This window comes from Aquarana catesbeiana, linkage group LG09, assembly GCF_042186555.1.
Source record: "Aquarana catesbeiana isolate 2022-GZ linkage group LG09, ASM4218655v1, whole genome shotgun sequence".
Taxonomy (NCBI): domain Eukaryota; kingdom Metazoa; phylum Chordata; class Amphibia; order Anura; family Ranidae; genus Aquarana; species Aquarana catesbeiana.
Window position 1 is genome coordinate 45218238 of NC_133332.1, and position 27677 is coordinate 45245914.

The 27677-nt window shown below is 43.2% G+C and overlaps 1 protein-coding gene across 1 annotated transcript; it reads left to right on the plus strand.

The window, feature by feature from the left end:
* On the plus strand, nucleotides 1-27677 carry CYP21A2 (cytochrome P450 family 21 subfamily A member 2). Its single transcript, XM_073598401.1, has 10 exons — nucleotides 1-235; nucleotides 2994-3083; nucleotides 5750-5904; nucleotides 7777-7872; nucleotides 10830-10940; nucleotides 12490-12576; nucleotides 12665-12874; nucleotides 18169-18338; nucleotides 22971-23074; nucleotides 27145-27677. Exons 1-10 carry the CDS (start codon nucleotides 1-3, stop codon nucleotides 27414-27416), a joined length of 1530 nt encoding a protein of 509 aa, XP_073454502.1. The 3' UTR covers nucleotides 27417-27677.

Genomic DNA, 27677 nt, shown 5'->3' on the forward strand with positions numbered 1-27677 from the left:
ATGGTCATTCTGCTGCTGTTGCTCCCTCTGTTCCTCCTGGTCTGTCTGTACTTAGGATGCTCACCATGGAGGATCCCAGGATCACCCCAGACTGGCAGAAAGTACCCCCCACGTCCCCCTTCTCTACCCTTCCTGGGTAATATGTTTGATCTAGGACGCTCAGATCTACCTCTCCACTTCCTACAACTTTCCCAGAAATACGGCCCCATCTTCCGACTGAGCTTCTGGGGAAAAGGTAAGTGTAAGAGTTTGTGTATACAGCTTGCAAAACATCCTTTTTATAACTGAATATTTAATTTGGAGATTATTCAATGAGTTGAGACAAGATATGATTTACTGTCTTCTCTGCACCACATTTTATTGTAAAGTGTAAGCCAAACACAGAATGAACAGGCTGCATATAAGCTGATTATTTTCATTGCCCTGACACACAATAGTTCTCTTTGCAAATAACTCACTTGTAATATGGAATGTAGCTGTGTTTTTAAAAATATATTTGAAACCTTTGTGCATCAACAATGACAGGTTCACACTATGAATCGCATGGGAATGCGCATGGCATTCCTGTGCCATTCACATTTGATTCAGTGCCGTGCAATTTGAGTTTATTCATTTTGAATGTGCTCAAATCACATCACATTGCACCAAAGTTGTACATGCACTGCTTTTGGAAATGCACTGCAACCAGATTGCATGGTAGTTTGCCTAAAATCCGACCGTTGGTACACTCCATCAGACAATTGTCCAACGTTCAGCCAACAAATGTTGGATGGCAGGCTAGTAAATTTTCGGTGGACAACAGTCTGTTGTCAGGTTTTCGTATCATCTGTACACAAGTCCGTCACACATGTCCAGAATACAAACACGCATGCTTGGAATCAATGCTCATTGTGGCCATAATGGAGTATTTTTCTGAAATGCCTACACCAGGAAAACACTGTATTATGACCACTAGATGGAGCTGACAATCGTTGGAGGGGGGGGGGGGACATTACAGGGATTATTCATGGAGGCTGTGTGAATGCTAACAGTGTGATGTTTGCAGGATTTCTAGTTGAAAAGCAATGAAAAAAAACACGAAAAACAAATACAGCCACCACATATAAGGACTGTATAATAAATGTTTTTGGGTTTGCATACACTTTAGGTAATATGGATGTAGATTAATTTATTATACTGCACACACAAGTGAATTGAAAAAAAAAAAAAAAAAAAAAAGCAGAGAACACCTCATTTGTTATGTTTAAAGTGGAACTTTACTGATAACAACTTGATAAAAATGTTATTTAGCAAGGAACATGCATTCCACAATAATTATGCTACCAAAATGAGTGTGTGCTGTAAATTGCTTCCAGCATTGCTCCTGTTTCTTCTTGCTGGAGGCTACCATTTTGCTGAAGCCCAGAGTCCCCTGAATAGCAGTAAAACTTTAGACTGTCAGCAGATCAGCCTCTACAAATTCACCACAGCACCAAAAAATTTAGAGCAACTGAGCATGTGCAGAGCAGGGTGAGACAGTGTATTAGAGCCGGTTCACACTGGGACGACTTGTCAGGCGACTTAGCCGCCTGACAAGTCGCATCCCGTCTGTACAATGGAACCGTTCCAATAGGAGTGACGCAAGTCGCTCCGATTTAGGAAAAGGTTCCTGTACAACTTTGGGGGCGACTTGCATTGACTTCTATATAGAAGTCGTTTTGCAAGTCGCCGTTGCTGTCGTGTGCAGGTCGCCTGAGGCAGTCGCGCTGCAAGTCGTGCTGCCTCAGTGTGAACTGACTCTTACTGGATTTTACACCGTATAGTAGAGTTGCATAAATAATCGTTAAAAGATTGTGATCTCAATTCAACCCCCCCCCACACACACACACAATCTTAATCCAGCATTTCCATGATTCATGTACAAAGTGCAGAATGTTTCCTGCTCTCAGCTGTCAAAAAAAAAAAAACAGCCCATAATGTTTATCAACAACATTGCTTAGCACTGAAAGAGACCAATAAAAAGAAACATTGTATCTTATCTGTCCTTCTGTTTATTCATTTACAGATCAAAGGGATGAACTTTTTTTTGTTTTTGTTTTTTATTCAATTTTTTTTTTCCTCTGTTGAACCACTTTTTAACCCTTAAGTTACTCTAATCAGCCTGATTAACTGTTTTATTCTCATTCTCCATTTAATTATTATTTTCCTGATTTTATTTACTTCTATTTTATAAACCATTAAAACTTTTTTTTGTTTGCTTTGTTCATTAATTTTTTTTCCACCTTTAACATATATTTACATGTTTCACATTGAAAAAAGGGCAAAATGTAAAAAAAATGTATTTCATTTTGTAAAATAAATTTTCAATGTTTTTTGCCATTGCTGACAGCTGAAGTGTAAACAAAAAAAACTGCAGTAGGTATCGGTAATTGGTATCGGCGAGTATTAAAATAAGAGACCCTAATATAACTTATTGTGTTTTTTTTTTTTTTTTTTTTTTATTTCTTCACACATCACATTATTTTTCATTACATTTCTTTGCATTTGATTGAAGCAAAGAGTATTGTGTCTTATTTTATTGCCATTTTGTTTGATAACCTAATGTTCAGGGGTTGTAAATCTTTAAAAATTTCTTCAGAATCATAAGAGAATCATAATCTTTATTCTAAGCAAAAAAAAAAAAAAAAAATCATGATTCTCATTTTATCCAGAATTGTGCAGCTCTACTGTATAGGCACTTTTTTCTTTTTTTTTTTCTTTTTAAGTTATACATCGCTTTACCTGCAAAAGGGGCCAGCATGAAGCGATCTAGCAGGACTTAATTATCTGACTAAAGTTCCACTTTAAGGTTGTATGTACTGTAGTTAGATAAATTTGCAGAATTTGTGTGAGCCAATTAGGTCGGAAGATCAGAAAACCATTGAATTGCTCCAGCTAATGTCATCTACATAACCTGGAATTCACCCTTTGCAGCTTGGTGACTTTTTTTTTGTTCTTTTTTTGCCACAAAATAGATATTGTTGTGTTGAACAGCGCAGGGTTGATCCGCGAAGCTCTGGTCAAGAACTGGGCCGATTTTGCTGGGCGACCCAAGAGCTATGTTGGTAGGTACATTCATTTTATAGGCATCCTTATGTTACCTAAATTCAAATAGTTCAGCCACCATGACTCCTGTATTTAAAAGATCTCTCCAGCAAAATCAATATGCTGACATGGTGTTCTAGGGAGCCAGGCCTAAACCTGACTGACCTCATCAGCTCCACAGCTCTCCATTCTAAAGATATCTTGGTGTTCGTAGTAAGTTTCAGGGTTTGCTCGCTCTGAACTTTTTCTCTACTCTTTGGCCAAATATGTATTTGGTACATACAGTATAAGCTAGTAGAGAGGCTGTTGGAAAAATAAATTCCAAAATTCCTCTAGAACAGACTTTCACAACTAGAGTTCCGTGGAACCCTAGGGTTCCTTTAGAGGTTGCTAGGGTTTTTTTGAGCAAAGATCAGATTTTGCCTCTGAGAAAAGCTACCACTAACCTCAACAATCTTTTCTTGTATCTGTAATGGGAGCATTCTTCCCACTTACCATTAAGGGACATTCTTACTACTAATCTGCTGTAAGGAGCATTTTTTTCCCACTGACCCCCAATGTAAGGGGAGATCTTCCCACTGACCACCAATTCAAGGAGCCTTCTTCCCACTGACCACCAATTCAAGGAGCTCCTAATGACCACCAATGTAAGGAGAATTCTGCTCACTGACAACCCACTTAAGGGACATTCATTCCCAATAGCCACCCACATAAGGTAGCATTCTTACGATTGACCAGCAATGTAAGGAGCATTCTTCCCATCGACAACCAGTGTACTAGGACTCTCCACTAACCACCAGTATTGGGGAGCACTTCTGTTGTGACCATCAATGTAGGGGGTTACTTTTCCACTGAACTCATTGAATGTTAGGAAGCATTACCATTTCCACTATCAGTGTTTTTTTTTTTCTGGTGATTATTATTAGAATTTCATTATTATTACTGAAAATTATATAGTCGTATAGGGAAGACTTGAGTATCCAATAGGCGAAGTATGCCACATCTACAGCTTGTTCCTCATGGAAATGTCCCATAAGCTGTAGATATAATAACTATTAGCTTTCAGGTCTTAGAAAACCCCTGCTATTTTAAGGGTTCCTCCATGTTAAAAAGATTGAGGAAAGGCTGCTCTAGAACATGGAATTGTAGGACCACGGGCACTCAGACAAGGATTTACACACTTTCCTCAATGTTTCCCCTTTCAGCTAATACATTTTATTACAGTGAAAGGCAGTTTCCAGTTTATACCAAATTTTTGTCAACTTAACCATCTTTTTTTAAATTCAGTGAGGAAGGGTTAGAACCACTCTTAGATTTGTATAACTCTATGTAAACCCATTGCCCTACTGAGGGTATTTTCCTTCCAGGTGTGTCTTAGACCGCAATTGGGTCACAGTTATGCCGCGTACACACGAGCGGACTTTACGGCAGACTTGGTCCGGCGGATTTTCCTGACGGACTTTCAGAATGAACGGACTTGCCTACACACGATCAACCAAAGTCCGACGGATTCGTACGCGATGACGTACGACCGGACTAAAACAAGGAATTTCATAGCCAGTAGCCAATAGCTGCCCTAGCTTGGTTTTAGTCCGTTGGACTAGCATACAGACAAGCGGACTTTTCGACCGGACTCGAGTCCGTCGAAAAGATTTGAAACATGTTTTATTTCTAGGTCCGTCAAACTTTTGGGAAAAAAAAGTCAGCTGGAGCCCACACACGATCGAATTATCCGACGGACGCCGGTCCGCCGGACCAAGTCTGCTGTAAAGTCCGCTCGTGTGTACACGGCATTAGCCCATGCAGGAAATGCAGCAGGTTCACGTAACTTCCCCTATCCCCTGAAATGTGACCTAACCTTCTCTTACGTTCCCCAACTCTCCAATTGGCAACAAAGAGAAATATCCATTCCTTCTGGATATAGGGGAACATGTAACTTACTCCCACATGGCGTTGCTGGTTGGCGATTGTCCTCACACACACCCAGCACTGTCACATGAGAGTGACCGCTTACAATACAAAATATATTCAGTGGCAACTTGCCTTACTTGCTCGAGCCTCCTCTCTTTGTGCACAATGACTGAACAGGGTAGTAGAGATGAGAAAGGAAGTAAATTATGAGCAGTTCGGGAGAGAGGGCAATAAAGTAAATCTATTACTTTGCCCTTCATTAGCAAAATCACGGGTTGGCTTTAAAACCAGAATAATGGACTTGAATTCATTGATTTCACTCCTTGGCATGAGGCATTCTAAGATTGATTTATTGATGGTTTGTGAGAGATAGTATCCTAGTCAGTAAGGTGTTTTTGGTATAAGCCTGCATAATGAAAAGACATTGGTCTCCTGGTGCTGCCACCAACCAATGTGCAATACGAATGTAGATATGATGTATTAAGATGTAGAGGGGTGTTCTCAACCCTACATCACATAGAGCATTTATCTTTTAACTAGCAAAAATATGCTCATTTGTTCATGAATGCAATAAATATAGAAGTACGTGGCGACGAGTGTAAAAGTGTGTCTAGTTGTGGTGTCGGTGAGTGCCAAAACGAATAATTCGAAGTTGAATTGTTCTACAAGTAGACTAAAGTGGCCTTCATACAACCCAGCCACTGGAAGTGGTTGAGCTCCTGGCTGCTGCTGCCACCATCGATACAATGCATTATGTGTCCTTTCTGTGATTCAGGAGACCTGATATCTTATGGCGGGAAGGATTTGTCGCTGGGAGACTACACTGCTGTCTGGAAGGTACAGAGACGTCTCACACACCTTGCCCTACAGAAAAGAGTGCGCCTGGGCCTGGACAACCTGCTGGAGGAGGAGGCTGTGAAGATGTGTCAGGTGACAGTTTATGGGTGGGGGGGTGGGGGGGCTCTTTTTCAGTTACATCTGCAAATATCTAGGAAACCTCAGATGAGGGCTGCCACCTTCCACCGCCATCCAGGTATCTTGCCAGTTCCAGTGCAGTGAAGCTGAACCTCTTTGAAAGATGTTGGTGCCTTGGAACTTCTGTGCAGCCCAGGAGTCAGAATTTTCCTTATTGGTCACTTTAAACTTTTGAAGCCCAACTCCAGCCAAAAACATTGTATTTTTGGATATAGTGGAAAAGAGGTTATGTTTTTATTGCCATTTCTATCTCAGTTGGGAAGATGTCCCCTGACTTCCTGCCAGAACAGGATGTGATTGAAGATCTCTCCAACAGTGACATCAGCGAAATCAGCTTTAATGTTCTAGCACAGCAGTCTCCAAACTGTGGCCCATGGGCCAGATATGGCTCCTTCCTTTGCTTTTATCTGGTCCATCGGACACTATTCCTTCCACTGGCACCAACAATGAGGCACTATTACTTCCACTAACACCAATGGCACCAAAGATGGGGCACCATTCCCACTCCACTGGCACCAAAGATGGGGCACCGTTCCCACTCCACTGGCACCAAAGATGGGGCACCGTTCCCTCTCCACTGGCACCAAAGATGGGGCACCGTTCCCTCTCCACTGGCACCAAAGATGGGGCACCGTTCCCTCTCCACTGGCACCAAAGATGGGGCACCGTTCCCCTCCTGCTGGCACCAAAGATGGGGCACCGTTCCCCTCCTGCTGGCACCAAAGATGGGGCACCATTCCCCCCTCCTGCTGGCACCAAAGATGGGGCACCATTCCCCCCTCCTGCTGGCACCAAAGATGGGGCACCATTCCCCCCCCCCCCCCGCTGGCACCAAAGATGGGGCACCCCCCCTCTATTGACTACCAATACTGAGGCATTGTTTTCTCTCACTGACTCTTGGGCATTTTCTACTTCCACTGGCCACAGTTTGGCCCCCTAAAGTCTGAAGGACAGTAAACTGGCCCTTTGTTTAGAAGGTTTGGAGAACATCAGAGAAAATTCTGTACCAAAGCCCCATAATAATGCATTTCACCCCCTACTGGGGCTTAATTGTAGATGTGCAGGAACAATTTGATTCAGCCATCTGGGAAAGCAATGTGCTCCATTTGCTTTTTTTTGTCCTGGTGACCACTACACACTTCTTTCCCGTATGGGCGTCACAGGGACAATAGTAAGGAAAAAATGTCTCCAATGGGGTCACAGACAACAGTAAATAAAAACAAATGGAGCTGGAAGTTTCAGGGGGGACAGGGCTGGGGGACAGGGAGGAATTTTGCTTCCTGGGCCAGTACTAGTAAGACTAGTGGCCCTGAGTGGAGATATTTCATTCAGGAATGAATCAGCGTAGGACCATGCTGAGCATTATATAGCTATCTGTTCCCCGTTCAGAACTCAGATCACCTGGCAGAGGAAAGTCTTCCATCACCAGTTTCCAGTTGTAACCCTGAGATGCAATGTGATCAAATATTGATGATCGAATAGTCATGAAAGGGCCATATGGTTGCCTTTGCTCCTCCAGTCCTCTAATTTCTGTTCCTCCGCTGGCTGAACTCACAAATGTGGACAGGAACTCCCAGTGGGACAGAATCCAACTCAATGAATGATGGCAAGAGATCTCCCTGTTGGATTACATTATACCTTTTAAGAAGCCAAGGCAGACTTGGCCCACCAGCCTTCATCTAAAAGTCATATGTCAGTTTTGTGTGGACTGACATTTTAAGTTCTGATGTTATGACGAAGCAACAGAACAGTGCAAATATGACATTGAGTAATGGGTTTGAATGACAGGGTTGGGATCTTAACTGGCTGTCATTATTCTTTCTCTAGGATTTCCTACAGCGACGTGGGGATCCAGTGAATGTAGCTGAAGAGTTCTCTCTGCGCACGTGCAGACTGATTGCAGCATTGACGTTTGGAATAAGTGTAAGATATGCTGATTGTAAACTGTTTCCCTTCTCCAGGGGGGTGGGCCAGAGCTTTGTGATGGCTCTTGATAGCAGTACCAAGTATAAGGGACTCATGGGGAAAAAGAAATCGCTCTTAAAGCCCAACTTCGGGCAATAAAAAGTTTTTCCTCTCAGTGGGGCTGTGCCCGCATTGCAAGGGTTAACTGCTCGTTTTTGCCTAGGGGAATGGAGAATGGAGATGTACTCACCTAATCCTCCGATCCTCCCCGCACAAGACCAGTCCCTGTGGCTCCTACTTCCCACAGTCTAGCAGTCTTGTGTGTTGTTCCTGATGTCATCAAGCCGATAGACCTGCTCTGGACGTGAGGCCGTCAGGAACAGTCCACCATTGGATTGTGGGGAAGCACCATGGAGTGGAGGATCAGGTGAGCATAAGCTTTCTGGTCACCCCTGGACAAAATGAGCAGTTACCCATACAGTGCTGACATAGCCCCACTGCATGGGAGAAACTTTTTTTTTTTTTTTTTTTTTGCTTGTGTTGGGCTTTAAAGAAGATATAATATATAACCATTAATGTCTAAACCGCTGGCAACAAAAGTGAGTACACCCTTAAGTTAAAATGTCCAAATTGGGGCCCAAAGTGCCAATTTTGTGTGGCCACCATTTTTTCCAGCACTGCCTTAACCCTCTTGCATATAGAGTTCACCAGAGCTTCACAGGTTGCCACTGGAGTCCTCTTCCACTCCTCCATGACGACATCACGGAGCTGGTGGATGTTGGAGGGAGACCTTGCGCTCCTCCACCTTCTGTTTGAGGATTCCCCACAGATGCTCAATAGGGTTTAGGTCTGGAGACATGCTTGGCCAGTCCATCACCTTTACCCTCAGCTTCTTTAGCAAGGCAGTGGTCGTCCTGGATGTGTTTTTGGGGTCATTATGTTGAAATACTGCCCTGCGGCCCAGTCTCTGAAGGGAGGGGATCATGCTCTGCTTCAGTATGTCACAGTACATGTTGGCATTCATGGTTCCCTCAATGAACTGTAGCTCCCCAGTGCCGGCAGCACTCATGCAGTCCCAGACCATGACACTCCCACCACCATGCATGACTGTAGGCAAGACACACTTGTCTTTGTACTTCTCACCTGGTTGCTGCCACACACGCTTGACACCTGAACCAAATAAGTTTTTATCTTGGTCTCATCAGACAGGACATGGTTCCAGTAATCCCTTAGTCTGCTTGTCTTCATCAAACGGTTTGCGGCTTTCTTGTGTATTATCTTTAGAAGAGGCTTCCTTCTGGGACTACAGCCATTCAGCCCAATTTGATGCAGTGTGCGGCGTATGGTCTAAGCACTGACAGGCTGACCCCCACCCCCCCACCCCTTCAACCTCTGCAGCAATGCTGGCAGCACTCATATGTCTATTTCCCAAAGACAACCTCTGGATATGACACTGAGCACGTGCACTCAACTTTTTTGGTCAACCATGGCGAGGCCTGTTCTGGGTGGAATCTCTCCTGGTCTTGGCCACCATGCTGCAGCTCAGTTTCGGGGTCTTAGCAATCTTCTTATAGCCTAGGCCATCTTTATGTAGAGCAACAGTTCTTTTTTTCAGATCCTTAGAGAGTTCTTTGCCATGAGATGCCATGTTGAGCTTCCAGTGACCAGTATGAGAGAATGAGAGAGATAACACCAAATTGAACACACCTGCTCCCCATTCACACCTAAGACCTTGTAACACTAACGAGTGACATGACACCGGGGAGGGAAAATAGCTAATTGGGCCCAATTTGGACATTTTCACTTAGGGGTGTACTCACTTTTGTTGCCAGCGGTTTAGACATTAATGGCTATGTGTTGAGTTATTTTGAGGGGACAGCAAATTTACACTGTTATACAAGCTGTACACTCACTACTTTACACTGTAGCAAAGTGTCATTTCTTCAGTTTTGTCACATGAAAAGATAGAATAAAATATTTACAAAAATGTGAGGGGTGTACTCACTGTGTGTGGTGTGTGTGTATATATGTGTGTGTGTGTGTGTGTGTATATATATATATATATATATAATATATGTGTGTGTTGTACATTGTCCCTTCTTCCTACATTCCCCTCCCTCCTCCACCACAGCCATCCAACAACGCAGCTAGCAAGGAGACTGCTGCATTTAAATCTGTTTTTTGTGTACGGCTTCAAGCCTTTCCCCAGACAGGGCCTACAAAAGAGATGGGAGGCCAGACATTCCTCTTGCCAGGTGCTTGTCTTGGCAAAGCGTTTGGACCTGGAGTTAATGCAGCAATCTCCTTGCTAGCTGCATTGTTGGATGGCCGCGAGGGGACGTGGGGCATCCTGTCTGACATCGTAGCTAGCCTTCCACAGCACGTAGGAAGATGGGACAAGGTACTTTATGTACTTTGTCACCTGGAGGACAGAACACTTTACTAAAAATAAATGAGACTTATTTTTTCAAGATAGTTGAGCCTCTTTCAGCTGCAGATTACTGTGACCATTCTGCTACTGAAGACATTAAAGGAGACCTCCACTCTATATAATCTGTATATAGGCAACAACGAAGGAGATTTTAAAATTCCTAAATCTAAGAATATATCAGATTATTTTTAAGCACACAATCGCAGAGATCCAAATCTTCATACTCTTGTGTGTTACAGCCTCGTGGACCCCATAATATTCAAGTTTGGTCATTGAAAGGGTTGTCACTTTTCTAGCAGGACTATAACTTGTTGCCATTTCAGATACAAGAAGCACTTGTTGAAGTTTTTCCTAATCGCTGTACATCCTAAAATATAGTTATCTGAACATTACCAATACGTTATATACCGTATATAAAAAAAGAAAAGAATTGGGATGTGCTGTGATGGAAGTCCTATGGTATGTTCACATGATAAATGCATAGCAGGTATGGATATAAATTTCTTGGTTTTTTTATCTCTTGTTCCTAATTCTTCTCTTTCAGTATGAGCTCTCAGACCCCACATTTCAGGAAATCCATGAATGTATAACTAATATTGTGAAATTATTTGATTCTCCAGCTGTCAACGCATTGGACTTTATCCCAATTCTCAGGGTGAGAGATTTACACAGCTGTATACATTAGACATAAATAATAGGTCTCTCTCCTGCAGAGAAACATCGAGAGAAGAGAGCTTTGCAGGGCCATCAATAGACTACATGGAGCACCATACAACCTACCTGACAAGTCACCCAGTACCCCCCTATTGATGGCCCTGCCCACTACCCCACACTGTTTACCACCTGCACCGTCCACTACCCCACACTGTTTACCACCTGCACCCTCCACTACCTAATACTCTGTACCCCCTGCATCCCACACTGCGTACCCCCCTGCACCCTCCACCACCCCACACTGTACCCACTGAATCCCTCCTTACATTTTTAGTCTACACCCCCTGTGCTCTGCAGTAACCAACACTCCGCACCACCTGCATCTCCCACTACTCTATCTGTACCATCAATATACCTCATTACACCTCACACTGTACCCCCCATACCTTATACTTTGCACTCCTTGCACCCCCATTATCCCACACTCTGCATCCCCCTATTACGCCCACATTCTGCATCCCTCCGTCCCCCATTACTCAACATTGTGAACCCCTTGCACCCCCTATTACTCAATACTCTGCACCACTGCATCCCCCATTAGCCTGCACTCTGTACCCTCTGCATTCTTCATTACACCTCAGTCTGCACCCCTGTCTACCCAAGTACCCAACATTCTGCACCCCAGCATCTCCCATTACTCTACACTCTGCATTATTGCATCCCTCATTACCCTGCACTCTGTACCCCCTGTATCCCCATTACACCTCAGTCTGCATCCCCTGAATCCCACATTCCTGCACACTCTGCACCCCTTTCCTCCCACATTCTGCACCCCGTGCATCCTGCATTACTCTGCACCCCTACCTCCCCATTATCCTACATTCTACCCACCTGCCCTCCCTAATACCCCATATTCTGCATCCCTCATTACTTCAGTCTGCACCCCCTATATCCCTCATTACACCTCACTCTTAACCTCCTTCCTCCCCCAATACCCCACATTCTGCACTCTCTGCATCCCCCATTACATATTACTCTTCACCACTGTATCCTCCAATGCACTGCACACCTTGCTGCCCTCTTGGCTCATATTTAGGCTCTTCTCATCTCCAGGATTTGGTGTAAAGGTTCACCTGCAAGGGGTTTGCTTGTTGGACCAGAGTGCCCCTTCTGTAGCAGTTGTCATGGTGGACACCCTCTGCTTGTCTCACAGGTGATCCTCCAAAGTTTGCAGGCTGCAAGTTCTGCATGGCCATGCCACCACTCTCCTTTTTGTTTCTCATCCCTAATTACCCAGGGTTTGGAAGGTGGTGGATTGTGAGCTGTTGTCCAGATGGGGTCTGGGCCCAGTACAGAGGGGCTGCCTGTACCCCCCCCCCCCCCCCCCTTATTTCTGGCCCAGGAGCTATGAGTCTGCCCCCCCCCCCCACCCCTGCAGGGTGACACAGGAAATAGTTGTGTATCTGTTCCTACAGGATGACATAGGAAGGAACTTTGTGAAGAGTGTGTAATGTATCCTTATTTTATTCATATCTTGCCTCCTCTATCAGAAACTCCCAAATGGATCCTTAAAGCGGCTCTTAAAGGCCGTAGAGAAGAGAGACCGCTTGGTGAGAAGTCAGATGGAGAAGCATAAGGTGTGTGAGAACAATGGGTAATGTTCAAAGACTTTCTCTTCATGTAAAAAGCTCCAACAATGTGATAACCCATTTGTCTCCCCATCAGAGTGATCCCCCTACCGAAGAGTCTCAAGAGGACATCTTGGATGAAATGATCCGCTTTCTAAAAGAGAAGTGCAAGGCGGACAGTAGTGACGCCTCCCAGCTGACAGAACAACACCTTCACATGGCTGCAGTAGATCTTCTCATTGGAGGGACCGAAACCACAGCTTCCACCTTAACCTGGACTGTGGCCTACCTTCTCCATTACTCGGAGGTTGTGACCCCAGACAAAATGCAGTCCATGTACGATAAGAAGAGTTGTCTATTTAGTAGACTTGGCTCTTCTCTGTAAAATCACTCTCGGGTTCCCCCATTTTTCCATGTTCCCCCAAAAAATTAAAATGTTCACCTGCAGAGTTTATAAGTCCTTTATGGGTTTGCTGATGTTTCATGCATTCCCCTTTCTTTAATCACTTGCCCTCTGGAAGATTTACCCCCTTCAGGGCCGTAGATAAGGGGGTACCACCAGCCCTCCTGTATGGGGCCCAGGCCAGCAGGGTGAATCAGATGTTGGGCAGGGAGGGTGATCGATGTGGCGTGGGGGGAGAGGCAATTAATAGAACCAATTCTTCTCCTCTCCCTCCCACTAGCTTTCAGCTGCTGCAGGAATAGCCATATAAATTCTTGGTTCCATTAATTGCTACACTGATCACCCTCCCTGTGCACCATATGTTTTCCCCTGCTGCCCAGGCCCCTCCGTGTGTCGCCCCACCACCCCTGCAGTGCTGACATCTTCTATCCTCTCCTTCCTGCTGGCAGCTTCAATCGCGCAATAGGATTTGTTAGGATTGAGAGTGGGGGAGGGTTATGTCCTATTTACCAGCCCCTTCCTTTCCTGAATTATCACAATGGGGGATTAGTACCAATTGCTTTCTGTGTTCATTCATAGCTGAAACGTACGCTGTATGGGGCCCTGTGTCAAGTTGTCAGCATGGGGGTGCTGTTTTTTCTAACGGCAGCTATTCCCCTCCCCCCCTCTTCATGACCAGGTCATTTTTTGTGATATGGCACTGTTTTTATTGTGCATTGAAAAAGTACAAACAATATTGTGAATAGCACAGTTCTTGATATAAATGCAAAATATGTGTAACATACATATAGTTAACAGTAATGGGATAGGTTCGGTAACATTGTTTCTCTGGCGAATAGGTGTGCCTTGAAACAGGTGCACAAATATTGTTTCAGATGAGGGGAGGGAAGGTGGGTAGTGGGGGAGGAGGGATCAATGTAGGGGATATAGGAAGGAAGGCAGAGGGGGTAGGCATAAGAGAAGCATATATTTTACTTTACTATATAAGATTTATACCAGTTGGACCACGGATTCCACATTTTTCCCATTTTGATATAGGATATATTGTCTTTTGTTAATATTTTGTATGTGTGGTGGGTCTGGGTCAGTTTAATGACCTCAAGCACATCAGGAGATTTGGTATTTTTTCAAAGTTTGGTTATGTTGAGTCTAGCCTTTGGTAGGATGTGTGTTATTACTCTTCTATGGGTATTTGGTAGGGATTCTATGGTTAAGTTTAGTAGGGCAAGTTCAGGAGAAGGTAATATGTTCAACTCAGTAACATGTGAAAGGAGTTAAAAGACCTCGTGCCAGTACTGCCTTAGTTGTGGGCATTCCCATACGATGTGTAATAATGTGTCGGTCGCCCCACAGTCCCTCAAATATTTGGGAGAGGTGCGTTTGTCAAATTTTGCTATTCTGTGTGGGGTGAGGTATCGTCTTTGGACAAATATTTTGTGTGAGTTGCCACATTGTGGTGCACTTTGTAGCTTGATATGTAGATTGTAGGGCTCTAAGCCATTGTCTGTGTATGTTTTACCCAAGTCGAGTTCCCATTCGTTGATATCTAGGGAATGTTGGAAGTGTTTTTTCCTCCTGGAGTATATTCTAGAATGTAGAAATTCCTTACTTCCCTAGAGAACTGGGTAAATAGAACAATGCCATTAATTGGAATGGAGACCAAAAGTTGTGGGTTATTTTTAAGGCAGTGGGCCATTTGTAAGTATTGAAAGTAGGCTTCTGGACCTATTCCTAATTCTGTTGAGGCGGTGGAGAAGTTTGATATGTGACTGTCTTGGGTTAGGTCTGTTAGGAGAAGGGAGTTGTGTTTAGACCATTTGTGGATAGGAAAATCAGGGATGAGCAATTTAATATCTTGTAGAGGTAGTTTGATAGGGAAGGTAGGAGTATTGCTCCATTTGGTGGTAGTGAATGTGAGCCATGTTTGGATGGCTGCAAGGATAGTTGGAGGAAGGTGATGAGGAAGTCTTTTTTTGGGGTGTAAGCTGCAGAGCCAGTTTTTTAGGTTTTTGCCTGGGTTGATGCTGCTTTCTATTTCCCCCCCAACGAGTGGAGGGTTTTGGAAGGGACCACTCTTTTAACTGGGTTAGTATGCATGCTGTGTAGTCGTCTGCTATGTCCGCAAGGCCGGAACCCCCTACTAGTCTATGTTTAATAAGTCTCTTTTTTTGGACACTCGTGGTTTTTTCCCTGCCCAGATATAGTTATGTAGGGATGTTTGGAGGGAGTTGATATAATTTTTAGGTATTGGGATAGGTAGGGCACGGATTGGGTATACAAGTTGTGGAAGAACCGTCATTTTAAATGCTACCAGGCGACCAGCCCATGAGAATTCGTGTTTCTCTAGCTGATTGAGAGATTGAAGAAATTTTCTTTTATATTGGATGAAGTTTTCTTTATATAGGTATTCAGGTGTTTAGTTAAGGTGATTCCCAAGTAGGTAATTCCTGATTCTGCCTAATGGAATGTGAATTGTAGGGACAGCAAGTTACAAGTGGTACTATCTACTCCTAGGTCTAAGATGTGTGATTTGGTGGTGTTTACCTTATAATATGATATTGTTCCAAATTTGTTTAGGATAGATTAAACAGCTGGCAGGGATAACCTGTGGTTATAGTCTCCTACTTGGAGGCCAGAAATTTGTTCGGTACTTCGTATATATTCCGCCAGCAGTTCTATAATCAAATTGAAGATGAGAGGTGAGTGTGGACATCTTTTGGCCTGTGCCATTCGAAATGTGAAATTGGGTAGATAGCATCTCTGCCACATACACTCGGGCTGAAGGGGTTGAGTATAGTGCCAAAATGGCTGATAATATAGAGTCCCTGAATCCACATTTGAGAAGGACCTCTTTCATATATCCCCAAAGCACTCTGTCGAATGCCTTCTCTGCATCCAAGGACAGAGGCAGAGAAGGCATTCTGTCAGTGTTGCCTGCACGTATGAGGTTTAGGAGTCTTGGGAAAAACCTGTTTGATCGTCACTGTGTTACTTTAACTGACAATTGCGCAGTCATGCAACGCTGTACCCAAATAAAATTTTGTAATTTTTTTTTTCCCCCTCACAAATAGAGCTTTCTTTTGGTGGTATTTTTTTTTTTTTTACATAAAGTTTTTTATGTTGTAACGCAACAGTAACAGAACAGAAATAATACAAAAAGGGAGGAATAAACAAAAAAGGGGGAAACTAAAATAATGTACATACAGTACGCAGTGAGTTCATACACAACAAAAGCGAGTATAAATCATTAGCCTTCTAGCAGTCAAGTATTTTATAACCAGAATAGGAGCAGATAAGTGGGAAGGGGGGGGGGGGGCTTTTGGTGGTATTTGATCACCACTGGGTTTTGTATTTTTTGTGCTATAAACAAAAAAAATACAAAGTATAAAAAAAAAAAAAAAAAAAAATTTTTTTTTTTTTAAATTCTGCTATAAAACATCCAATAAAAAAAATCAAATTTCTTCATAAATTTTGGCCAATATGTATTCTGCTACATAGTTTTGGTAAAAAAAAAATCCCAAAAAGCGTATATTGATTGGTTTACCTATACTTTATAGCGTCTACAAAATAGGGTTATACATTTATGGAATTATTTATTTATTTGTATACCAGTACTGGCGGCGATCAGTGACTTACAGCAGGACTGCTATATTGCGGCAGACATTCTGACACTTTTGACACTATATAAAACTTTTGAAGATATATTCATCCTGTGCAGCTGCACATACTTTTGTTTTGTGCAAATGGGGGCAAAATCAAATGTTTTTTTTCCTCACCCAGTTGAATGTTCTTCAAAGAGTGAATCAGGAATCAGGAAAATGCTGCATTATGGCTACTAGATGGCACTGATGATCCTTGGGGAAAAAATATTTACTTTAAAGTGGTTCTAAAGCCTCAAGGTTTTTTACCTTAATGCATTAAGGTATGTAGCAAGGTCCTGGACCTCCAAAGGCCTAATGATGACCTCCAGAGTCCAGGATAGCTGACATCCGTCTCCTGTAGAGTGGGTTACAAGGCATGGTGGGTGTGATACAAGATCGAGTAATGGGCGCCAGACACTTTTTGAATGCAGAAGATTAATTTTCTCTTAACAGAACTGTGAGAGAGGGGGTCAGGGCCAGGATATATATATATGACATTATACAGCTATACAGTGGAAGGCCTCCAACTTCTTTATAGGTAGGACTGCTGTCTCCTATGGCAACAAATCTTGTAACAGTCACTAACGGTAATTGTACTTAACTATTGGCAACACAGAATAGTTCTTCTCTTGCACTACAGTCTCTCACTGTAGACTTTTACTCACTGAGCTCCTAGTCTCTCACTAGACTTCCAGACCCAATCTCCACTGGATCCCCTGAGCTCTTCCACTTCCATAACTCAGTATCTTCCTCAAGTGTCACCCCTGCTTCCCTGATGAGTCCCTGGCTTGGCACTTGCTGAAGTTTTCCCACTTCTCCACCGTCCCCGGTTGGTGAGGAGACTGCTCTGGTACTGTCTCCAGCTTACTCACAATGGTCTCCAGTAACAAGGTGGATGGTCCCTTAGTGGTGACAGCTTCCCCCTCTACCTCCGACCACAACTGGTTCCCCCATCCCCTGAACCTTTACTCTCGGTTGGACTCCAGTCCTGCAGTCCCAACCCTACGCTGCTTCTTCTGCTTCTGGATAAGGCCCTCAGACAGCCTAGCAGCCAGATGCCCCCGGGATAGGCCTCAGGCTTCCGCCTAGCAGCCCGGGGCAGCATAACACACGTCTACCCAGACAGCCGTCCAGGTGGCACAGAACCCCAATCACCTGACTCCACCCAAATAAATTGGCTTTCCCAGCAGGCCAAGGGGCTGAAGAAACCCCTGCCAATTGGCTGAGACGCCCCATCCATTCATAACCTGACCTTGCTAAGCCCTTGTCTATCTAATGTCACCAGCATAACACCACCTAGCGACAGAAGAGAGAAGGTACAGCAAGTCCAGAACTAGAGAGGAATCCGTGGATCTACTAACAATTAACCAGGGCAACTACTGCCTGGCAAACTAAATTTACTAGCAACCCTGCCTAAACACCAGGGTGCTACAGGTAAAAAAAACCTTCTGTGCTGCAGAAGCCCCCCCTTGCCATAGTATACCTCATCCCTGCACTTCATCCAGTAGTGATGCCATTGGTTAAACGTTACACTCAATGAACTTTCTTTACTTTTAGGCTCAGGAGAAAATTCACAAAGAAATCATTGAAGCAGTGGGGCCGGATCAATACCCTGTATACTCGGAGCGTAACAGGTTACCGTATCTCAGTGCCACCATCTCGGAGATGCTTAGAATGCGTCCAGCGGTTCCCCTTGCCGTTCCACATTCTGCCACCAAGGACACTAGGTGAGGAATGATGATAATGTCCTTATAGTTTGGCTAGTTTCCAGCCAAAATAGGCTAACTCAAAGTTGTTGACTCGCTTGATTTTTACAAAATCAAATCAAGATATCTGCCTTAAAAAAAAAAAAAAAAATTAGGTTTTTGATAGAGGGACGGGTTAGACCCTTTTCTGTCACACATTTGTGCATGCTGCATGATTTTTTGGCTGTAATCTCTCCAATACAGGGGTCTCAAACTGGCAGCCCTCCAGCTGTTATGAAACTACAAGTCCCATCATGCCTCTGCCTGTGGGAGTCATGCTTGTAACTGTCAGCCTTGCAATGTCTCATGGGACTTGTAGTTTCACAACAGCTGGAGGGCCGCCAGTTTGAGACCCCTGCTCTAATAGAATAATCCCCATGATTGTTAGCACCCTCTAGTGGCTAAAATTTGGTATATTTTTTTTCATTGAGGCCAAAATTCATGCGCTTGCACAAATCCTGTGTCATTTAATCAAAAAATGTTTTATCGATAGAACCCTTAAAATTATGGACTAATCACAACATTTCCTGTAAATGTCCCGCATGGACTTGTTCCCTGCTTTCTTCGAGCCTTTCCTATTGGTTAGTGAGGCTGCCCAAAAAATAAAGGGGGCCAATAGATAGATGTGGGTGATGAAGGGAAGCGCTAAGCTAAACTTTTTCAGAAAAAGTTGAGATTTGCATATAACTTGGTTGGTGTATACACATGGCTAGTGGAATGTTAAAAAAAAAAAAATTCCGCACTTTCTTTTTTTGACTCTAGTTAATATAAAAAAAAGTTCAGAAACTTTCTGAAGACCCCATGTATATGTGTTATATATATATATATATATATATATATATATATATATATTTATATTTATTTATAATTTTTTTTTTTTTTTTTTGGTGGATTTGATACAAATCTTCTGGACCATTATGGACATTCTAATACCCTTTTATATTTGAATATCCTAAATTCAAGTGGACCACTATCTTGATGCTTGTGCTGGAGCTCACCATTTGAGACCATACAGCTATGCCTGTTCTAGATGGGCTTTACCACTAAAGGAACATCATTTCTATACCGATCATGGGTGACATATAATTCTATGTCCTATGCCTTGGTGTTTTTTTTTTTTTTTTCCATAATAGTGATAGTTTAAATTCTATTTGAATTTATCCACTATTATTGTAAAGACTTCTTGGCCATTATTTGTCCTGGTGGACCTCTAGCCCTACATGGCAATTTGTGAGCAGAATAATTTGGGGGTTGATATACTCCAGGACTTTTTTGTGGGGGAACGCAGTTCCGGCACCTCTAGCACTAACGACATGTAAAAGCAAGGGGTGTGCTGGAGGGTTTATTGCTGCAGAGGGATCTATTGTCACTAGTGGTATCTGTTTTTGTGTGAGGGTCTATTGTTGCTGAGGGATCTACTGTTGAGGTCTATTGTTGCTGGGAGATCTGTCATTGCTGCAGGGGGGGTCTCGTGTTGCAGGGGTGAGGTCTATTCTGTGGAGTCTATTGTTGCTGCATGGGGGATCTACTGTTGCTGGGGTGGAGTTCATTGTTGCTGGGGGAGTCTAGTGTTGTGTTGGAGATCTATTGTTGCTGGTTGCAGGGGATCTACTGCTTTTCTTATCAACAAATTCCATACAAATTATTTAACGCCACAAAATGACACATGGTTCTGTATTCTCTAAAAGGGGTGGTACTGTGAGGTAGGTAGGGAGTGGAGCCAAGGACGGGTGCCCAGAGGTGGGTAGGGGGCATAGACAAGGGGGGACTCAGACGGGGGGAGTTCCTGCACCTATTCTCTGGGGGGGGGGGGGAGCCCTGGGTATACTAAAGGCAAAAAGACTGTGCAGTTGCACTGTAGCTTAGTAAATGAGCAGAAGCTCTGCTGACTTCCATCATCCAATCATGTGCCAGCAAAAATGCTGTTTCTTTTATTTCCCTTGCACGTGATTGGCTATTCTTTGCAAAGTGAAGCTTTACCTCATTTGCTAAGCTCTGGAGCAACTGCACTTTGCAAAGTTCACAGTCTATTTGCCTTTAATAAGTCAACCCTATTATTGGGACCCTCAGTGGCTGAACTTTATATCACCGTTTTAACTGCCTGTTTGGCCATTTATTGTCTCAGTGGACATTCAGCCTTATCAAGGTGATTTACATATTAATCAATTTGGTGGCTATATCTGAATATTCTGGGGACATCATTTATGTATATACACTTACCGGCCACTTTATTACGTACACCTTGCTAGTACCGGTTGGACCCCCTTTTGCCTTCAGAACTGAATTAATTCTTCGTGGCATAGATACAACAAGGTGTTGGAAACGTTCCTCAGAGATTTTGGTCCATATTGATATGATAGCATCACGCAGTTCGCAGATTTGTCGGCTGTACATCCATGATGCAATTTTCCCTTTCCACCACATCCCAAAGGTGCTCTATTGAATGGAGATCTGGTGACTGTGGAGGCCATTGGAGTACAGGGACCTCATTGTCATGTTCAAAAACCAGTGGTGAGATGATTTGATCTTTGTGACATGGAGCATTATCTTGCTGGAAGGAGCCATCAGAAGATGTGTACACTGTAGTCATAAAGGGATGAACATGGTCAGCGACAATACTCAGGTAGGCCGTGGCATTTAAACAATGCCCAAAAGTGTGCCAAGAAAATATCCCCCACACCGTTACACCACCACCACCAGCCTGAACTGTTGATACAAGGCAGGATGGATCCAGGTTTTCATGTTTACTCCAAATTCTGACCCGACCATCTGAATGTCACAGCTGAAATCGAGACTCATCGGACCAGGCAACGTTTTTCCAATCTTCTATTGTCCAATGTTGGTGAGTCTGTGCGAATTATAGCCTCAGTTTCCTGTTCTTAGCTGACAGGAATGGAGCCTGGTGTGGTCTTCTGCTGCTGTAGACCATCGGCTTCAAAGTTTGAGGTGTTGTGCGTTCAATGATAGTATTCTGAATGCCTTGATTATAACGAGTGGTTATTTGAGTTACTGTTGCCTTTCTATCATCTGGAACCAGTCTGCCCATTCTCCTCTGACATCAACAAGGCATTTTCGTCCACACAACTGCCGCTCACTGGATATTTTCTCTTTTTTGGATCGAGAGATGGTTGTGTGTGAAAATCCCAGTAGATCAGCAGATTTTGAAATACTCAGACCAGCCCATCTGGCGCCAACAACCATGCCACGTTCAAAGTCCCTTAAATCCCCTTTCTTCCCCATTTTGATGCTCGGTTTGAACTTCACCAAGTTGTCTTCACCGCGTCTAGATGCCTAAATGCATTGAGTTGCTGCCATGTGATTGGCTGATTAGCAATTTGTGTTACCAAGCAATTGAACAGGTGTACCTAATAAAGTGGTCGGGGAGTGTATAGCAACTACATGAACAACGTGTTTTTTTTGATGAAAAATGATAACCTTCATATGCATTTGTTCCATGCAAGATATTTATTAAAGGCAAAACCTTAGACTTTTGCTTTCAATAGAGTAAGGGAGGGTTATAACCCCTGTCAGTTTTGTCTTTTGCAATCAGTGTCTCATAGGGGAGATTTCCCTTCACTTCCTGTCCCATAGCCAAAACAGGGAGTGAGAGGAAATCCCTGGGGTGACACCAGAACTAGTGTCCCCTTTGGAAGATTTCCCCGCTATTACTATTCTGGTGTCAACCCAATTTTGTTCCCAGCCTGACTGTTTTTTTTAATCACTCTATCCTATGGCTGTATATAAACTTTCTTCATTGGATAAATATATGTCTGTATATTGGACTTGGACTTTGTATTCCATCTTTGGAATCCATATGGCCATTGATACCCCCATATATTAGTCTTCTCTTTTGGAGTTTTGTTTTCCTAAAACGTCAGTTTTTCAGGATTCTTGATCATATTTCTGAATGGTAATTCTAATTCATATAAATTTTTTTTTTTTTTTGGTTTATATTACACGTGTGGCTTTTTTTTTTTTTTTTTTTTCTTTTTTTTTTGCAGTTCCATACGTATACGTTTTTATGGCATGCATCGTGTGTGTATATTGCTCTGACTTGTACTGTAACCCAATCAATTCAGATTCCATTTAATACATTTATGCCGCGTACACACGAGCGGACTTTACGGCAGACTTTGCCCTGGGGACTTTTCAACGTACTTTACGGCGGACTTTCTGAATGAACGGACTTGCCTACACACAATCCACCAAAGTCCGTCGAATTCGTACATGATGACTTACGACCGGACTAAAACAAGGAAGTTCATAGCCAGTAGCCAATAGCTGCCCTAGCGTGGCTTTTTGTCCGTCGAACTAACATACAGACGGCGGACTTTTCGACCGGACTCAATTTCAACGGATTAATTTAAAACATGTTTCAAATCTAAGTCCGTCCAACTTTTGAGAAAACAAAGTCCGCTGGAGCCCATACACGATTGAATTGTCCGACCAAATCCCGTCCGCCGGGCAAAATCTGCCGTAAAGTCCGCTCGTGTGTACGCGGCATAAGTGTTCATGTCAGCCATATCTGAAGCTAGAAGCTGACTCTACCTATAATTAATTAAAATTATATTTTTTTTGGTGGATTGGCCCTTTACACTATCTCATTCTATTCAGTATCGCAGGTTACACTATTCCCAAAGGGACCACCGTCATTCCAAATGTCTTTGCTGCTCATCATGATCAAACCATCTGGGAGAATCCTGATCAGTTTTGTCCCGGTATGTATCCTCATACGCATTTTATAGTAAGAAGAATCTGTGGACCTGCACCCATTTCAGTTACCTACTCTCTCCTGCCTCCTCCCTCTTACACTACTGCAATTTTTTTCCAAGCCTATTTTTTTGTTAATGTCTCAGCTTTCTTGATCCTTATCCCTATTTAGATAAGGATGATGTATACAACTACCTGGGGTCACTTATCACACATCCCAGGAGGCTGTTTTTATCATCTCCTGCAAGGTGTCTGCACGTGCAATGCGGAACCCGGTGCATGTGCATACATACCGTGAGTCTCTGCCAGGTCTATGGCTCCTGACAGAGTGTCACTGCGTGTCTGTGCATGTACAAGATCTCATTTCAAGATGGAGGGGGAGCAGATGGAGAACTTTACCTGCAAAGAGAGAAATGCTGGACTCTGTTTTGATTTGGTATTTTCACATGGGGGCCAAGCTTTAGGGATATTTAATTTAATTTTTTTTTTTTTTTTGGCTAGGTAGGGTCTAGATTCTGTTTATAAGGAAAATCGTTGAAATGTCTTTTTTTTTTTCCGCAATGGCGAGATAGGTCACAGGCAGCTAACCAATGGTGAAAACTGAAGCTGATGGGTCACATGCAGCCAACCAATGGTGCAAACCAAAGCTGATGTCACAGGCAGCCAACCAAATGTGCAAACCAAAGCTGATGGGTCACAGGCAGCCACCCAAAGGTGCAAACCAAAGCTGATGGGTCATATACAGCTAACCAATGGTGCAAACCAAAGCTGATGGGTCATATACAGCTAACCAATGGTGCACACCAAAGCTGATGTCACAGGCAGCCAAACAAAGGTGCAAACCAAGGCTGATGGATCATATGCAGCTAACCAATGGTGCAAACTGGAGCTGCTTTTTTCATCACTTACTTACAAACCCTTAGGCAATGAAAGGCTAAGTGGTATATGTTTGGGTGAAATGGTTACATACCACATAACCTGGGTGCTTTGGTGTGGCAGCATGGGCGCAGAGCAGTGAATGGAGAACTTTGCCTGCAAGGAGAAAAGTGCTGGATTCTATGTTCTTTGTGATATATGGTGGTTATATATTTTTTTTTTTTTTTTTTTTTTTTTTTTTTTTATACAGGGTCAAGTGTTGGTGATATTACATAGCATTTTGGTTAGGTAGGGTGTAGTTCCTCTTTAAGGAGAATTGTTGAAATTTCTTAAATTTTTCTCAATGATGAGATAGGTCAGAGGCAACCAACCACTGGTACAAACTAGAGCTGATGTGTCACAGGCAGCTAATCGGTGGCGCAAACTGGAGCTGATGGGTAACAGCTTTTTTTTTTTTTTTTTTTTTTTCTTTTTAATCACTTTGTTCCAAACTGTCAGGCAATGAAAGGCTTAGGTGGTATAATATTGGGTGACATTGATACACCCCATAATGCTCAGGGGATTTGGTGTCAGTACAAAACGACACAATTGCCAATACACTATGGCAAACTCCTCACCAGCTCATACATTTCTTTATTCTTCAGTGTTCCTCTTCCTCATTGGCGGGGGGGGGGGGGGGGGTGGGTGGGCGGGCGGCGGCTTCCAGTACAATGATAAAGCTCATGTCCCCATAAGTGTTACTGAGGAGTTACCCATAATTAATAATCTTATAATGAGCTTTTGTATTATGTTTTATTGTATATTTTTTAATAGGAACTCACTCAATGAAAAGTGAACCTGTACTCAATTTTTTAAAGCCCAGTTCTGAGAAACGTAAACATTCTCTCTTGCAGTGGAGCTGCGCCCTCACTGCAAGTCTTCCTTATTTGCCTAGGTCTATAGTGGACAGACATAGAAAAGAAGATCTACCTACCTGATCCTTCACAGAACTAGACCAGTCCCCGCAGTGTCCCCCTCCCCCCCCCCCCCCCATGCTCTAGTGGGTTATAGTTCTGACATCATCAAGACCAATGCAGGGTCCATAAACTGACCATGATGATGATGCTGAGGGACAGTTCACCTCTGGAGCATGGGGGGGAACGCCATCTGCTGGGGGAGCAGAGGATCCGGCAAGTTAAAGTGCTTTTATCCTCCCCTAGACTAAATGAGCAATTAACCCCACTGTATGAGCGGATTTTCTAATTACCAAATACATAGCTCAAAATTAAACTGCGACTCCGTCTCATCTTATTAGAAGCTCTTTGCTGAGGCATCCCATCCTGGTATAGTAGAAGGTATATGGATAATAGTATACAGGTGCCCATCTACAATTCATGGGGCCCCATAGTAAAATTTTGATGTGTGCCCAGCCACCTCTGAAACCTGGCAGTGCCAATTGGAACAAAGGTGTTATTGATCGTAACTTAAGGTGTATAGCCAGCTAAAACTTTTGTGTGTGTGGGTTTTGTTTTGTTTTTTCTCTGCTTCCTGGATGGGTAAATGTTGTCAGCAGGACAGGAATTGCAAGGATCTCTTATAGTGGCCACACATACTTTTTAATTCCTTTTTATTTTTTTATCCAATTGATTTGCAATTTGATCAAAACGATTGACTCAGAAACTAATCAAATAGCTATGACCCCCAAATACAGACAAACACTCCCGGCTCAAGAGAACAAAAGGGTAAACCGCTCCAGGTGGTGTACTGAAGAAAACGTCCCTCTCAAAGTGGTAGCCAGGTGCAGGCTCAGCACGAGCGATATTGAAGAAATGGATTCTGGACAGCCGCACTCCCATAAAAGCCTTTATCGTAATGAATAGTCAATGTTAATGTGACAACAGAAGCAGGACAAACAGCTGACGCGTTTCACAACATCAAAGCAACAATGATGTTGTGAAACACGTCAGCTGTTTGTCCTGCTTCTGTTGTCACATGAACGTTGACTATTCATTACAATAAAGGCTTTTATCGGAGTGCGGCTGTCCAGAATCCATTTCTTCAAACACTCCCGGCTCTCAGAGGACTGCTACACAATCCTCATGCAGTGTGGACTATCAAATGGAAAATCTTCAGCTGGGACCCTTTCGGTGCAGCCATCCTCAGATAGAGGAATCTAGTAGGCAAAGTAGAAAAAGCACACAGGAGGGAGCAAACTTATTGAAACAAAGTCCAGTGCTGGTATTATGTGACCTGACCCAATGTACTGTTATATAGGCCAGCTGACAGGTTTCGGGGGATGCACCCTCTTCCTCCAGAGCACAGGAGAAAGGAGGGGTGTCCCCCAAAATGTGTCAGATTGCCTATATAGCGGTTCCTTCAGATCACATGATACATGCCCCCAACTTTTTGAGATGGGAATGAGAGACACCTATTAGCAAAAGTATGTAGGCATAGGATATACCTCCTGCCACGCCCCCTTAAAGGAGACTTGTACAAAAAAAGAGTTAAACCCACGAGTGCTGGGGTTTTTGTTTTTTTTTTTGTTTTTATCACTACTATTCCTTTTTTATACTGGCTTTTGAAATTTACAAATGCAGCAATTTATAAATTAGATGAAAGGTTTAGCACTGGGAAACAATTTTTTAAAAATAAATGCGTTTTATATACTATATAGATCAGACCAAAATGAGGGACAATTGAGGAGAAAGGAGGTTCCAAATCAGGGACCGTTGGGAGCTATGCATGATACCAGCACTGGACCTTTTTTTGATGCACTTGCACCCTTTTCTTGTGCTTTTTTTTTCTTCTACAGCTATGACACGACACTTTCTGATCAATTTAGGTTTAGATCAGACTCAGTCAAACTGAGTTCACCGGCCAGGGCAGAAAATTATTGATCATTTTGCATTAATCTGCAGTACTGAGATGATTCGGTCATAAATCCGATCGTATTTCAATTGATCAGAATGCCTGCTGGAAACAGAGATAACCAAAGTTAACTTATGATTGTATCTTCTGACTATTGATTGAATTCCACTTCCCCGGTGTGATTTTTGTTGAAAAGAAGGGTCTCATGACAGGGTCTCTTTAAGAAGAGTGACAGCACTTTTCAGTACATGGAGTTCTGCTAACTCAGTGCCACTGCCCCTCCTTCTATCCCTACACTTCTGATACTATTCTGATATTTTTTTTTACATTTTTTTTTTTTTTTTTTTCTTTTCAGAGCGATTCCTGTCCCAAGCAGAAGGCAACCTCACCTCGCGCTCTCTCCTTCCGTTCAGTATGGGCGCCCGGCTCTGTATCGGAGAGGCTTTGGCCCGTATGGAGATATTTTATTTTCTCTCACACCTCTTGAGGGATTTCTCCTTCTGCTCGCCCTCCCCGAATAATCTCCCTGACCTCCAAGGGGTCTTCGGGATGAATCTGAAGTGCCACCCTTTCCTAGTCCGAGTCCTGCCTCGGGAGAACCTCATCCTACCACCAGAGACCTTCTGACTTGATATGGATAAAGCCTGACTTTTCGAAGAGTACCTGTCTCCAAACTACCAGCTGCCATTTTACAAACTAAGCCAGTATCCCCCCCCCCCCCCCCCCTTTGGATTGTCTGCCTTTTCCTCACCACTTGCTTTGCCTATAAAATAACATCTTCAAGTGTAGTTTCATCATGTTGGAGAATAGATTTTTTTTTTTCTATTGCACAATAATTTTATTTTTTAAGCCTAATATTTGTGTATAAAGAATGTTTAATAAATATCC